The sequence below is a fragment of the Bactrocera latifrons genome, unplaced genomic scaffold (genome assembly GCF_001853355.1).
Source record: "Bactrocera latifrons isolate USDA-ARS-PBARC rearing strain unplaced genomic scaffold, ASM185335v1 scaffold_12, whole genome shotgun sequence".
Lineage (NCBI taxonomy): Eukaryota > Metazoa > Arthropoda > Insecta > Diptera > Tephritidae > Bactrocera > Bactrocera latifrons.
Window position 1 is genome coordinate 1,698,361 of NW_017534630.1, and position 15,827 is coordinate 1,714,187.

General features: G+C 35.6%; 1 protein-coding gene across 5 annotated transcripts in view; it reads right to left on the reverse strand.

The window, feature by feature from the left end:
• The window catches only part of LOC108978293 (kazrin), a 48,196-nt gene extending 43,238 nt beyond the window's left edge, over positions 1-4,958 (reverse strand). For all 5 annotated transcript variants that reach the window (XM_018948484.1, XM_018948483.1, XM_018948485.1 and 2 more), the window contains exons 1-2: positions 4,706-4,958; positions 1,183-1,870 (exon numbers count right to left, since the gene is read on the reverse strand). In XM_018948484.1, the coding sequence (XP_018804029.1) occupies positions 1,183-1,870; positions 4,706-4,819 (802 nt within the window). In that variant the 5' untranslated portion in view covers positions 4,820-4,958. The remainder of the gene's footprint in view (positions 1-1,182; positions 1,871-4,705) is intronic.
• Between the last annotated feature and the right edge of the window lie 10,869 nt (positions 4,959-15,827).

Consider the following 15,827-nt stretch of genomic DNA (forward strand, 5'->3'; position numbering starts at 1 on the left):
ATCTACATACTAGGTACCTAGCGGCTTGAACAGTTTTGTTTCCTACTCCRAYCTCCTGTACCAAATTAAAGTWGTATGCCTCAATTTAGYGCTTARTTAGGGCACTTTACAGATTWTCGATTATTGTCGGCATAGCAGTGRTCCGATTACGCCCGTTACGACCTCGTAATTATTTTCATACAAAGAAACCCGTACACAGTATAACTTTCATCAAGATATCTCAATTTTTACTCAAGATACAGTTTACACGGCATATTCCTAAAAAATTTTGTGTACCGAATCGTTGCGAATTTTGGAAAAATCTTACGGTGACACATGCCTACAAAACTTTCAAAGACGGTAGAGACGACTCTTCGACCTCTTCAACTGATGAAAATATAAAAAAATCGGATAAGTATGTTATATGATACGCCGATTTCACAAGATACTTTATAGAAGGTTTAAGGTTTTCCTCTGGTTGTTGAAACTACGTGGTCTTATCAGTTATGTACCTATAAGTTTCATGGTTCCTTACAAGCCCATAAAAGTATGACATTCRAATCCGCGAAGATGACTGAGTGACATGCCACCTTTGATAATAGAGGTCATTAGCTATTTTTGTTGTTGTACTCTAAAAGGGGTGTATAAAGTTTGCTATTATTCTGTATTATAATATACAGAAGGAAACGACCTTACATATATGGTATATATTTGTGTAAATGATCGGCATGACAATTTGAAACAAGTTGAAGTTTCCCGTCTGTTTGTCCATCTGTCCGTACTTCTGTATGTTCGAACAATTCCGTCAGTTTTTGAGRTATTGATCTGAATTATCGGAATTGTGGAAACTATSGATGYCGGACCACTATAAGATATAGCTGCCATACAAGCTRAACAATCGAAATGAAATTATTATACGGACACTATGAACGAAAAACTTTGGAAGATCGGGCTTACTTATCATATTTATAGCATGAGCGAGAAATTCAAAAATTGGAACTGAAGCTGCGACAGTAAAATATTGATCATTTGAAATTTATCATTACTTACATTTGTGCGCAATTCAAGTGCYATAACTATTTTAATCAAATATTAAGAATTTTATCTTCGATATTTGCCCATCAACATCAACTTTGTGATCATTAATTATCAAGCCATATTGCTTTTATATTGCTCAATTTTTGTTGTTTTTTTTTCGCTCACCTGTGCTATTTATTGCGTTCGAATGATTCGCCGCCCCCACAGACGTCGCCGCTAAATTCGCATTCGCATTGTTGGCGTTCAATGCATTACTGCCCGCTGTGCCGGCAACGCCACCATTGAATAGCTCTGTCGTTGCATTGGTGCCATTTAAATGTTGTTGCTGTTGTTGTGCCATAAGTGCTGCATGCACCTCGTTTTTATTGGGAAAACTTAGGCGATGCTGCTGATTATCGATCGTCATTGGTGAGATGAGCGTTTGATTGCTGCTGCTGCCATTCGAACTGAGCGGCGAGACGCTATCACCGGTGCTTACAACCGGTGTGATATCTACAACCGTTGTTGCGGTGGCAGTTGTTGCTGGTGTAGCCGCTGCCGCCGCTGCTGCAGCGCGTTTAGTRTAAACGAGTGGCGCTGCTGGTGTAGTTGATTGTAAAGTGGTGCTGCAGCTTGATAAATTTGCCACGGAAGATATATTCGACGTTGTAACAGCTGTTGTAGCGCTTGTTGCCGTTGCACCTTTGCTATTCGAGGCTGGTGTTGCAGTGGTAGCGCTGCTGCTAAAACTTGTGGTGTTAACAACAGCACTGTTGCCGTGATCTAATGACAAGATCGGTTTTAACGGTTTATTATTGTTGATTGYTTTTTCGTTTATCGTTGCTATGCTCGAGTCGAGAGATTTGATATTTTTCTGTAAGCAAGACGATAAGTTCTGATGAGTTTACGTTTAATATTATATATAATTATTAGTATTGTAATAGACTAGGTTTCTAGCAGGAATTTTTAGAGTAATCAGACATTTGGTGGAAAACGTGCAATAAAAGTGGAAAGCGAAAGCTATGTTTTGTGCTGACCGTGACAATCGACTGACATATTCAGTAAAGTAAAAAGAAATCCAATATTTTCCCAATATTTAGGTTTAGTTTCTGTATAACGTATTGTTCGTATGGGATACACTATATAGCGTTAGAGAGATAAGACATCATACATAAAAGCTCCTCAGTTGGTTATTTGTTTACGCGCTTTATTGAGAACTGTTAGAGCTGAAAGTGTTAAAGATGGTCACAATCAAGCATAAAATATACCATATATCCGTACCATTTTTTCCTTCTATAAACACGAAAATGCAGGCCAGGCAGCGGACATATGAATAATATTTAGATCCTGATATAGCAGCATTTATAGAAATTTTGGTTTCGCCAATTCTGTTCGGTAATTTTTATGTTCAAGATGTATGCCGCTCTGGCAGGCCAATTGTTCAAATAGAATAATAGAAACCTTCGATAGGTCTAAATATCAATAGAATAATAGAAATCTCAATGATTTAGAAGTTAAGCATTGCACAAAAGCTATTTGGATCCGATAAATAAAGCTCGATGTATGGATGTCACATGAGTTAACTCAAAACACCTCAAGGACAGAATCTCCAACCGCAAATAGCAGATTAATCGCAACCAATTGATCTATTACCGAAGTCCATGATTACTGGCGCTCAAAAGTAAGTCACTTACGGAAATGTAAACTGAAAATAGTTGGAAATGGTTGCCAAGTCAGGATTGATGGTCAAGAAGGTTTTGGTATGTGTTTGGTGGCAATGATAGAGAATCAGGGACTGCTGCCTCACGACGAAACCCTTAACTCGAACCAGCACTGTCAGCAATTGAACCGTCTGAAAAAATATAAAATAAATCGCCTAGAAAAATGCCGGACTTCACACAGTGACTCGCCAGAAGATCGGAGAGCTTAGTTGGGTTATTCTTATGCATCCACCTCATAGTTCGGACCACAAGCTAAGCGATTACTACCCGGTCCTCTCTATGGCAAATTCTTTTCTGGTAAAACATTAGTCTTAAAAGAGTCTAAAAAAATAAACTGTCACACTTTTTTGGTCAGTTGGCTCCGAGCACCTGGAGAGTTAGGACAAACATTTTCGCGCGACGTGCTTCTGTGAGTAGTGYAACTYGAAAATGCAGAGAGAAATTAGAGCAGTGGTACGCGATTAAATTCTGTGCGAAACTCTGCGACATAGACGTTTCATTATTAAAAAGGCAAGCAAGAAGTGGTGTGTTTCGGAGGCACTAGGCCTTTCTTAAGGCCTGGGAAAAGGTCGCTGATTAATAAGCAAATCCACAGTGAAAACGATGCTCATTGTCATTTTTGACATTCATGGTGGATGGTACCATGAATTTGTTCCTCCTGGACAAACCGTTCACGCCAAGTTTTACGTCTTTTATTACGCCTTTCTTGTGAATGGCTACCTAACCAASGCCGGCAATTCAACGCATCCGCAGCCGCCCTACAGCGAAGATGTCCCCCGGACTTTGTTTTCTTTCCTTGCCTGAAAAGGCCATTCCGGAGAATGAATTCCATTACGCCTTCAATGCTTGGAAATCGCGCTGGCACCGCCATCTCTCATGCGTTTGGCCTAAAAGGTATATTGAATATTTTTTAATTTTTAATTGCTCGGATTTTAGAAAAGAGTTTGAAACCTGCTAAAATGTATTCAACATATAAAAATTTTATGTTGATATGATCTAAAAAGATCACGAGAAAGTTCTATAAAACACCCACATCACATAAAATCTCATATGACTACACAATATGAAACGCAAAGACGTGGACGACGAAGGTCCAAATGCAACACGAGCAAAAATAAATTGCGAATATATTTCTCTTTATGTATACTTATACACATTTATATCCATTATAACATACATAAATATTGATAGTGAAATTAAAGAATAATAAAGAAATAATCTGCAATATAAATAACTCTCACAAAAGTCTGCCAGATGCTGAATGCTTTGTGATAACATTTCCAACGGTACATGCAGGTTGATATAGCTGTGGAGAACTATTTCAGCAATTTACTTGAGAAAAAATTTAGTAAAAATGTATATATGAATATGTGTATGTGAATGTGTATATGTATGTGCAGTGTGTGTGGAAATAACRAAGAGCATTCTATTTAAAGTTATTAGAAATTTGAGAATATAAAAGCGTATGGAAGGTTGAGCGAGCGAGTACAAAGAAATTCCATATACACACCCACAATACATACGCTAGCAGCAAGCTACAGGTGAGAAGACAAGAAAATATTTTGTAAGTGAAAAAACACAGCAAAAACGCGTGTGCTATATCTGTGTGTATGTGTATGCTACGGCGGAAAAGGTGTAGAAAAGAATGCAAGGCAGGTGGTGTAGAGAGGATGTAGAATAGGAGAAGGCATGCAAAAAAAATTATGATTGTTTACTATGCTCGCATTTCTTATTATTTCTTTGTTTGGACTTTATAGGAATATCATGAAAAAGTGCACACTAACACACATGCATATAAGTACATAGATATAAAATACCGAGAATATTGAATGTAAAGAGAAAGTTTTGTATTTCTAGTTAACTTTCGTGCTTTCATTTAACTTTTTTTTTGTATGTTTTCTGATTTCAACTTTTTAGTTTTTGCTTTGCTAAGGAGGTGGTTTTGAGAAAATGCATACATACATATGAACATATGTATATGTACTTACAGATTCGCTCAGTTTGTGTAGCGAAGCGTTAATGCGATCCGGATTGCGCGGCGGTGGTTCTGGTGGCTCAGACGCAGCCATTGTAGGACCAGAAGAAGTGCCGTTTATTTGCATAATATTCAATGAGTATTAGTGTTGTTTTGGTCACACTGTTCGTAATGGTGGATAATGGGACAGAAGTGGTTTGAGTGGACAGTAAATTATGTCTTGCTTGCTGTCTTTGGTTTCTTTTCGGTTTTCTCTTTTTTGCGTGTTATTACTTTTTCTATGAACTTTAATTTGTTTTTTTTTTTTTTGTGCTTATATTATCAAATAATAGTTTTGGAATTTGAATAATGCAAATAATTTCAATTTGCCCACATTTAAGTGATTATATGCTTTTAGCACTTTTGCATGTTTTAAAAGTTATGAGTTGAACTCGAAATAATTGTTTGGCGTGTATTTTGTTTTTGCTAGTTTCTTTGCGTGCTTAATGCTGCAACATCTGCAAAAAGAAATGAAAATATGTAATTTAAATCTTTTATAAGCGTTTTAGTTTAAGGCTATAAAATAATCATTACATAAGTTTTCTACTGCTTTTAAGTTAATATTAAATTGTTCTTTTATTGCTTTYTTAATATTTGGTTACTTTTAAGCTTTGTCCACAAGAGCAAACTTTTCTTCTAGAGTTTGCTCTATGAGAATGACACATGTGGTTATATTGACRAATAAAGAAGACTGAAGAGGATATGGAGCAAGGTTTTTACCTTTATCAACACACTTTCCAGCCTGCTGTTAACGAAACTTACGAATTATGACCATGAAGTTACTGTTGGATTGCTCTAAAATAAACTAAAAATTTCAAAGGTTCTTGTRGCCGGAATCTGAGGGATCAGTTTGCCTTAAAATTCCTGATAACGGCATATATTCAAGGACAAATGCACCATGACGAAAGCCGAAACCATACACAACGAAAAGACTTTTTCGACTACCCAATATATATAATATATGTGATAGTGCTTTTACTTCAAGACGACTATTGATACAACATTATAGAGTACCATGAACAGCAGTTCATTAATTTATTTTACTAATTATTGGTGAAGATACGAGTATACCGTCAATGACAAACTTTTCCTTGTTTTGGATAGGCTAGTGGRTATGGCAGCTATTTTCTTCCAAGGTTGCACTATTGCCTCAGGCATGCCATAATTTCGAAAATATATCTCGTTCAATGAAATAGCTTGTCATACAAGCACTTTTTTCTGTTGGGACACCTTATATGGCATCCATATGTGGTAGTGATCTGATCAAAGCAGTTTCTTCGAAACTTTGCCAAATTTTTTAAAGATAAGGCGTCGAATGAAAATACAAGTACTTGATACGATCATTCGTGTTGCAGATATATGTGTAATGGTGATCCGATATCAACGGTTAAAAGAAAGAGGCAGCTTTTTAAGAAAAAAAGGATGTGTGCAAAATTTCATATTGATATCTCAAAATCTGAAGGGATAGTTCGCGTTTATGTACGCAGTCAGATCGATATGGCTTAATCGACTGAGTCACATATATAAATTTTACAGAAATTCAGGCAAACTACAAACAATGAAAAGAAGAAAACGACCTCAGATGAAAGACCCCCCTTTGGATGATGATCGCCGCAAACGTGTTAAGGATTACGATTTAAGGGCAGGCATTTGGAAAGTCCGGTCCTTTATTGAGAAGGGGCCGCTGCCCAGCTGGTTGATGACTTCATTAGAGTAAATGCTGACATTACCGCCGCCCAAGAAATGCGATAAAGGAGACAAGGACTGAGTGGGTTCTTGTGCCATTTAAAAGAGCGCAAATTCGGTGTGGGATTCGTGGTGGGAGAGAGACTCCGTCGCCGAGTCCTTGCATTCACCCCCGGTGGATAAAAGTACACAAGCGAAATTCGTCAACTTGATTTGCGCCCAAGCGCCGACGGAAGGTAAGGACGATATGACCAAAGATGTCTTTATTGAATGCTTGGAGCGCGCCTATGAAAACTGCCCCCTTCGTGCTTGGCGACTTTAACGGCGACTTGATGAAACRTCCCCAAATGGATTTAGGCTGATCGACTTCGCCGGGGTCCGAAATATGGTTATTTGTTGTATTAGATTCCAGCATAGAAAAAATGTATCAAGCTACCTGGGTGTCTCTGGATGGGAAAGCCTCTAACCAGATCGTTCATGTTGTGATAAACGGAAGACATGTCTCCAGTATTTAAAAAGCGAAAGCGCACGTCAACAAGCTGCAATCACAACAGACAGCCAATCGATTTTCTACTCGATTGCTGCTTTCTAAGAGTACTCGACAGCATCTCATTATAAGGAAACTGTGGTGTGTTTCAAGCTCCTTACGTTCAGCTGCAAACGAAACCATTGATTCCGAAAATCCAAACGAACAGCTGATATGGCGAGGAGTGACGTGTCGCGATGGAGAGAAAACAGACTGCCTACCTCACAACGTTACAATTGACCACAAGATGCGGCGACTAACATACTGTTTCAAGGAGCACCCCTTGTAAAGCCCCCAGAGGTGATCAAGTGACTGGCAGTGAAAGCATAACATCAGAAGATGGAAAACCCTATTCTCCAATCAATGATGACGGAGCAGACGTTTCATTCAAACTTGAATTTCAACATTTGATTTACAATATTGTTCTCTGATGTCACAAAAAAAAAAAAACTCTTCGCGAAATTCTTTCATCCACAAAAACCTTATTAGTATGTAGTTATCCTCTTTTCTGAACAACTCTATTCTTTTACATATCGTTAAAAATGTAAGYTGTCTTGATGAATTATATGTATGTATGAGGATATTTCGTTGAGTCTGCGCTGTTGGTACAATCTTGTGAATTCGTTGTTTATTTCTTTATGCTCAATTAASCCAATATGTTCAGTACATATCAGTCAGATTGTGAAATATTTGAATAAATTCAGACTAAAATATTCAATTTTTCTTTACTAAATTCTYCGTTTTTTCAACATTTTTTCTCATCTGGTACCATAAACTACTATCTACCCTCTTATATAGGTCAAGTATGCACATAAGTACATACATAATAAGAAAATTGGTCAGTTTGAGCCCGCATTCCAAGTAAAGTGCATATTATAGAAACATAGCAATTGTAAAGTTATTTGCAAACGGGATAAAGAGGAGTAAGTAGAATTCAGAATATGCATGTATAACATACAGACAAGGAAATAAGAAATGTAAGCGTATTTAAATATAGTTCAGTATAAAGCTGGGTTACAAACGATGCTCCAATACTAAAAACATCCGCTTGCAAATATATTTTACTAAGTGAAATGGCACTCATGCGTAGAACCGTGGCAGCTCAACCGAAAGCGGTCAAATGCATACACGAATAACAGCAAAGCATATTTATGGCATATATCATAGATATACATATACACATATATACGATCTGGCATGTTTATAAACAGAAATCCTTTTTTCCGCCTCGTTATTGCATTTGAGAGCTCGCCAATGGAAATGCACACTAAATAGGGACATATGTATGTGTAAAAGGCATAATATTTATTAGCGTGTGTACATTGGTACCCAATAGCCCAAATAAATTTCAAATTGCCTGTAAATCGAAAGCGAGCAGGAGCACGAAAAAAATATATACAAATAAAGAGAAATCCAATACACTGCCAAGCATGGTAGATTTGAGAACTGAAAAAAGTGAAAAAGTTTTCATTGGTTGAGCAAAAAAAAAAAAAAAAATTACAAAAAAAAATATGAAAATTTGCAACGCTTTTTAGTAACGGTAACTAGCAATATGCTGCAAACGACATGCTGGGGCAAAAAGTTCACCAACTTTTGGAAGGTGAATCAATTTGAAAGCAGCGCCATCGAGGTAAGCGTAGGTTGCATAGTGCAAAAACAATACTGACTGATATTGAGAAATAGCAGTAAAAAGATTGAGTAGGGTGAAATTAAGTAAGCAAAAAATTGCTACAATTCGCTACAACTCAAATTGGATTATGCAAAATACAGTGCGAGGGGGGCAGTAGTGCGGGGTTTCCACTAATTAGTTGAGCAACTTTATGAAATTTTGAGCTGCAGGCTACTCAAATTTCACTCTCGGYTAGGGCGCCAAAACTTGCACTGACTGCTACGGTCGGCATTTTTTAAGGTGGCTTTAGCAAAAAAAATAAAAAAAAATTAAAAAAAAAAACAAGATAATAACAGGATATTACTATTAGTTACGATGAATTCACAAGGATAACACGAGTGAGGAGCAATAACCGGTCAGTGTTTAAATTCACTTGTCTATTAAAAGTATATATTTTATATTTACCGATGATAGCAGCAAGGCACAACCTGCGAATGGAGAGTGCGATATATTTCGAAATTCAAACGGACAAATTTTAGGTTAATTTTAATTAAATTGGGACAGACAGTTGGAGACATCGGTAAATAATAAGAAAGACAGGTTTTAAAAGGATACAAGGTAATTAAGGTAGGAGAGAAATTTTCCATATAAATAAGACTCGGCATTTTATATATTTCTATGGAAGCGGCAAGTGCTTGTATTAATAAATAAATTAAAAATATAGTAAGCTAATAGCTCATCAGTTATTTTTGAAGTTCCTAACCTTAAGAGTGGAAGCATATAAGCGAATAAACCATAAATTTATGATTTTATACTGTAATACATTTGCGCTTCTGACAAATAAAGGGTGATCCATTTCGAGGCCATGTACTTTTATAAAGAAACAGCAAAGAAACTTCACAATTAATGGGGTATGTTATTTTTCAAACAAAAGCTATTCAAAAACGTACATCTACTTGGATCACCCGTTTTGTATAGGTCTTAAGAGGGGAGCCTGCTTAAGAAGCATAAGAAAGTCGATTGTTTTTTTGTTTGCTTAAATCTCTTTAAATATTATCTAAGAATATGTCCGCAAAGTTAAAGTGGAAATTCGAAGTGTTGTCGGAGCTAGAAGAGAAATAATGAAAGAACGTCTAGCCGATATATGAGCTCTTGGGCAGAAGGCGGAAACTCTGACGCGGGATTTCTGGGTTTTTTATTTTTACAGTTTTTCTTAATTGGCGGGCAGGACAGAAAAAAACTAAACACCGTATGGAATTGGGGCAAAGTTCATTATCTTTGGCATTAATTTATCTTCTATTTAAACTAAAAAAAAAAGTTTGAAGATATTTTTAAACAACATAAAGTAAAATTTTTTTGGTCAAAAACYAATTCAAAAGCTCTTTGGTTATATGCACTCACACATAAAAAACTCTAGTAGACTAACTTTTAATTACATATGCCCAACATTCTGTAATATTTAATGTCTGCAATTGTCACATTGAAGTGACGACARTGCTTGTCAATGCCTTAATCATCTCCATCGCATTAAATTGCAATTGATGCCGCTTCAATGCGATTAAATAATAATTTGTGAATAGCTAAAAAATTGGTGARGAATAAACTGACAATTTGGTGTTATTGGCATACATTAAAGAGTTTAGAGAATTTATTTCCATTAATTATTTTTTACGTTGAGACAACTGCTCATTATTTTTTATAACATTAATTGAATGCTGTGTTAGTATTTCAAATGGTCGTAAACAAAAGGAKGGTCTAAAAAAGAATAAGAAGAAGGTAGTATTTCAAGTATTTCACATTCGAGCGCTTTATCAAAAGGGTAAGTATCTTCATTATTATGACATTATTCCAAAATTAAAAAATTTAAATTGGGAAAACTACTGTCTCTGTTCGCCGTTTTCACTACATGTCCTTTACATATGTATATGCAGCGTATACAACAATCTTACTTCGGTGAAGGTTCCGGGTAAATATTTTCTAGCTAAGCCAACGTGACGAGCTTGGAAGACAGAAAGCGTCCTGCAGCAGAAAAAATTTGTAAGATGAGAAGCAGTACACATTATTAAATGAATATTGTTGCCACACAAAAGAAGAATGCGTCATACCAGAAGCTATTTCAAAATGGTTAAAAGCAGCGACATATGTACATTGAAGCAAAGAGAAGTTGAAATACAATTTTTGTTGTTAGAAATGTTTCTTGAAAGTTACAAAAATTAAATTAAATTGCACTGGATACATTGCGACAATCCTTAATGCAAAAAATCATATGAAAAATCTGCCCAACCAACCAAATCAACGGCGAGCACGGCAAAGTCGTTTATCTACGACGCCTTGGGCTGTATTTGGTAGATCAGAAGGTCGTATTATATGATGAGCATCTAAAAGCAGTTTAATAATATGCGGTGCATTCTACTGACAACAGCTCAACAAGTTGAAGCGAGTGATTGCTGAAAAACTTCACGAATGCATTATTACATACGAAGAAGTAATTTTCCATGATAACTCAACCTTATATAGAAGAACCGTTTAAAAAATATTTGGAAAGCAACATTTGGAAAGTTTTGCCTCATGCAGTACGCGCTCTCTAGAATATGCAATATTATATGGTTCCTTACGGTAAGGTTGACTTATTATTGCCAGCAAAGCCGACATGGTTTTTCTTTTTGGTTGCAATCAAATCGTTAAAAAGTTGGGCAAATGTTATAGCATCAGATGGGGAATACTTTGAATAATACTACTATCAAGATTGCGAATTTTTAATTAAAAAATTTAGGGTTAAAAAATCTAATTTTTTTATTTTATTTTTATTTCTTTTCAGATTTCAAACTGATTTTATCCACCTACATTATCTCCAATAGATACAATATTTTAACTATTTGCATATAATCTATTTTTCAGCTCAGATTTAGCCCTTTCAACAATTTTACAACCTTACTTCATTAGCAGGCATTAAATTCACACAGTATTATGTACACGAAAACTCAATTAAGTGCGTGTATAAATTTTTTTCAAATGTCGGGTTACTTTAACATATGCAACACCGTATATTAGGGCTAACTGCATTAAGCAAAGCTCTCACACAAACTATCCGAGTTCGTATTTCAAATTAATTTAACTGGATTATCAGTATAGCAACCTAATAAACTAACCGACCTGGACATATATATGTATGATATAATCACACTGCCGTGCAAAGCAATACAAATAAATACGCACTGAGTATATAACGGTAAGTGAGAGAATACATGTACCTATAAGGGTGCAAATACGAATTTGCAGAATTGATTTGGCTTGCTATGCATGGCATGAAGTCACTATTAAATTAACATTTATTAATACTCAATATGCAACATCCATATAATAAGTAAGAAGCGAGACCGCATGCATCAGCACAAAACCACACTCATGAATATATCAGAGTTTCTATAGGAGAATGTAMATGTAAATCTGCGAGGGTAGGTGTGCAGAGATATTGCTTATATCTGCGTATAAATATTATTGCCGAAGCCTTGTCTCGCATAACCGGCAATAATTTTGTGAGCCAATCAATTCTACCAAACACTCAAGACTCAGAATTTCCACTTAAGTGATACTGTGGCAGGACCAAACTGTCCGGTTTGAAATAATTCAAAATAATGGTCAACACTGGGTGCTTCAATACAACTTGATCATCACATACACACACACATACACATGCATGCATACGGTATAATTCGGTTATAGTCGTGGTCGTTTGTTTCGGGGCATACAACTCAGTTTTGAGGCGAAATTTAGGTCAAACGCATAAATTTGACACAAGAACCTCAAGCGCTTAACTGCTCACAGGCAAATGTTTCACACAAAKGCACGGAAACATATGTATGTGTATGAGAMTATATATGGTGCATGTAGCTCCAAYACTTGTACMWACATTCTACGCACACTTAGATAAATAGTCAGCAGGAAAGATATGAGCTATTTTTTTTCGAAATATATACTTATAAATATGGATATATGCTAAGATTTAGTTGTCCTGGAATGGGAAATAGAGGATGAATTTCTTATCTTAGATCAAGTATTCTTTGGGTACTCAAAAAAACATCCGTTTGTAAATGAGCCATAGCGATAAGGTCCCTCCCCAGGGTTGAAGATTTAAATTTTGCATTGTAGAGTCGGATTAGAAATTATATAAAAAACAGCGCCTTTCAAAACTTTAAAAAAAAGGGAGAATAAAAGAACACATTTTAGTGCAACATTTTCACATACAAATAAATATGCACATCCTTAACACTCTTTAACTAAAAGCCTTTGCTGATTTACCCCTTAGCACGCTTTTTGCTGTAGCTGGTCGTGATTAAGTTTTCTGTCTATTTTTTGCTTGTACATGCTACTGGACGTTTTCAGATTGACAGATGTTTATGCAAGCAAAAGGACATTAGAAAGCACTTGTCTAKGAATTTTCAACGCATTTTCAGCATTTTTTTTTTTTTTTTTTTTTTTTTTTTTTTTTTTTTTTTTTTTTTTTTTTTTTTTTTTTTTTTTTTTTTTTTTTTTTGAATATATGTATATACTTTACACATGCCCTTTTGCCCTCATACCATTTAAGTCACTTMTGCATATAAATGTATGTATGAACATGCAAGTAAATAATTACACATACAAGTATATGTAAATAGTAGTGGGAACAAATACAACTTGAAAATATGTTTGTATGTGTATTTACATTGTAAACTATATAACTGTATTTATAAATTCCTGTCAGAAGGACATGCTCTYGCTCTCAAGTGCGCACAGCATGCGACCAACGTAGCCCTTTTCACATGCAAATTTTCCTATCCGTTTACATATGCTGCCTTTAGAGCGCAGCACTTGAAGCGATTGTACTCGTAGGCGAAGAAAAGTTGATCTTTTGCTCGAATGCAAATTTTAAATTGAATAGTTTCTTCGTGCAGACGTATACTATATGTGCTTGAACTCGCATGCAGGGATCTAAATTTACAAATCACATACTGTCTATATATATTGAAGCTTTTSTTATAGGGTGTTCTCTTCAGAGTTATAGAACTTTATCAAAATTATTTATAATAAGTAAGACGCTAAATGAAATTAATGAAATGTTCAATATTTTGACTTAATTGGTATTGCTTATATTAGTAATATGAACCTCAGTGTTTGTATAAAGTTTGACAATAGAGACTCTAATGACTACCATATCATATGCATGTAGTACTATCAGCAAAAATAGTAAGTCTTTGTTCACAAGTTTAAAATTAATAATTWAGTCTTCAAAATGTGCTAACGTTTTGGAGAAAAACTAATAAAGAATCCATGCAGTATGCAACTATGCATTATCGTGTGCAAAAGCCAAGAACTGTCGGCCCCATAATTCGGGCCTCTTTTTTCCAATAGCTTCACGCAAATGACGTACAGCTCAAATAGTATGCCCTTTTGACAGTTTGGCCGGTCGGAAGGAATTCGGAGTGCACCACACCTCGACAATCGAAGAAAACTGTCCAACATACCCATGATTACAATAATCTGTTTTTACGTAGTTTTTTCGGTACAGGCTCACCTCTGCCACGATACTCGGCCGACTGATTGAAAGTTTAGAGGTCGGGAGCATAAATCAAACACTCATCGCGAGTAGTAATAAACATGTTTCATGCCATCCTGGTAATCGGAAAGCATTTATACATAAATTTTAAAGTGACGATATTTTTCGAAAAAAATTTAGTTATTTTAGAACCTATCGTGCTTTCACTTTTCTTGATCCCATATGTTATTTCAAAATATATTATTGACCGCTTTGGACGTAGTTCATCGTCAAGGYCTTCTCGACTTTATGTTTTCTTTGGCAGCCTTTTTCCAACATTTTGAACGTTTCGGCACTAGAAATTTTATGAAAAAGTCTTACTATTTTTTGCTCACAGTAGTATTAAATACAAATTCCCACCATTTAGGGGCTCAGGCAGRTCCGATCTAAAGTATAAGTTCGGAGCTCGCCTTGCTTTGGATTATAATCTGTGCCAAATAAAAAAGTGTTYGAAATAAGAACTTAATTTTGATCGATCAGTCTTCAGACAAATATATGCTGTAGTTCGGTTCTCGGCGGTTCCGACAAATAAGCAGTTTCCTGGTAATGCAAAAGTCKTAGGCTCTAGATGGATATCCCAGAAACCGAGGACTAGTTCGTGTATAAAAACATTGACAGACAGATGGACATGGCCAAATCGACTCATCTCTTTAGGCTGAGAATTTTGTTTTATAAAATTTCTTTGTAATTTTTATCCATATACAGAGCTGCCAACAATAAACAAAAGGCCAGACTTGTTGATCAGAAATTGTTGTGTAACTTTTTATGAGAGATGTAAACTTGGTTTACTTCTACCAAATATAAATGCAAGGGAATTATAATCCGAAGAGTGCAATTCTTTCTTACTACAATTTCCTCACTTGTTTTCAAAGTTTTTAAATAAATTAATATTTAGTTTACTATTATCGGAGTGGATTCCATTCAAACATTTTATTCTGAGGATTATGCTTGTTTCAGTGTTTAATTCTATTTTCAAATATTAAGATCTRACACTAACACATCTCCATTTCGCTCTGCTGTCAGCACTGTCAAGTTAACTTCATGTAGAATATTGTAAATCACTTAAGCTGTTGTGTGCAGATACTATCATTTGAATAACAAATTCAATTATGAAAATATCTTAGACAAGCAACTTTTCTAWACAAATACAAAGAGCACACACTACAGACTTTCTTTCCAAACACTTGTATGCAATTTCTCTCCTCAAATTTATCTTTCCTTCTATATCTCTTCATTTCGTTTTCTCTCTCTGTTTAATGACTTAATTACCTCTGAGCCAAATTGCACTTACCACAACTTCTATGCGCTTAAACAAATTTAACAAGAAATTAGCAGAATATAAGCAAAATGCAAGCCATAAATTAAATGCACTCAGTTCAGAATAATCCTGCTCACACACATAGACACAAACACACTGCGCTTTCACTGAAAAGCTAACAAGCAAACCTCAAGCATTCTCCGCTATTATCGATATAAATTTCTCTCATGGTCATTCGCATGACCGCAGCTTGACAGACAAAACCACAGGTGAAGCTATCGCTAGCAATCGTAAATACTTAATCAGAATAGAATTTTAAGATATGCAGTACTAATCACACATAAGTTATGCAGTTTGTACGAACGCAGAAGTGCAGTCGTTTGTTTAACAGTAAGTGAATGCCCATTAGGGGGTGAAAAATGTGAAAAAGACAATAGGCAGACTA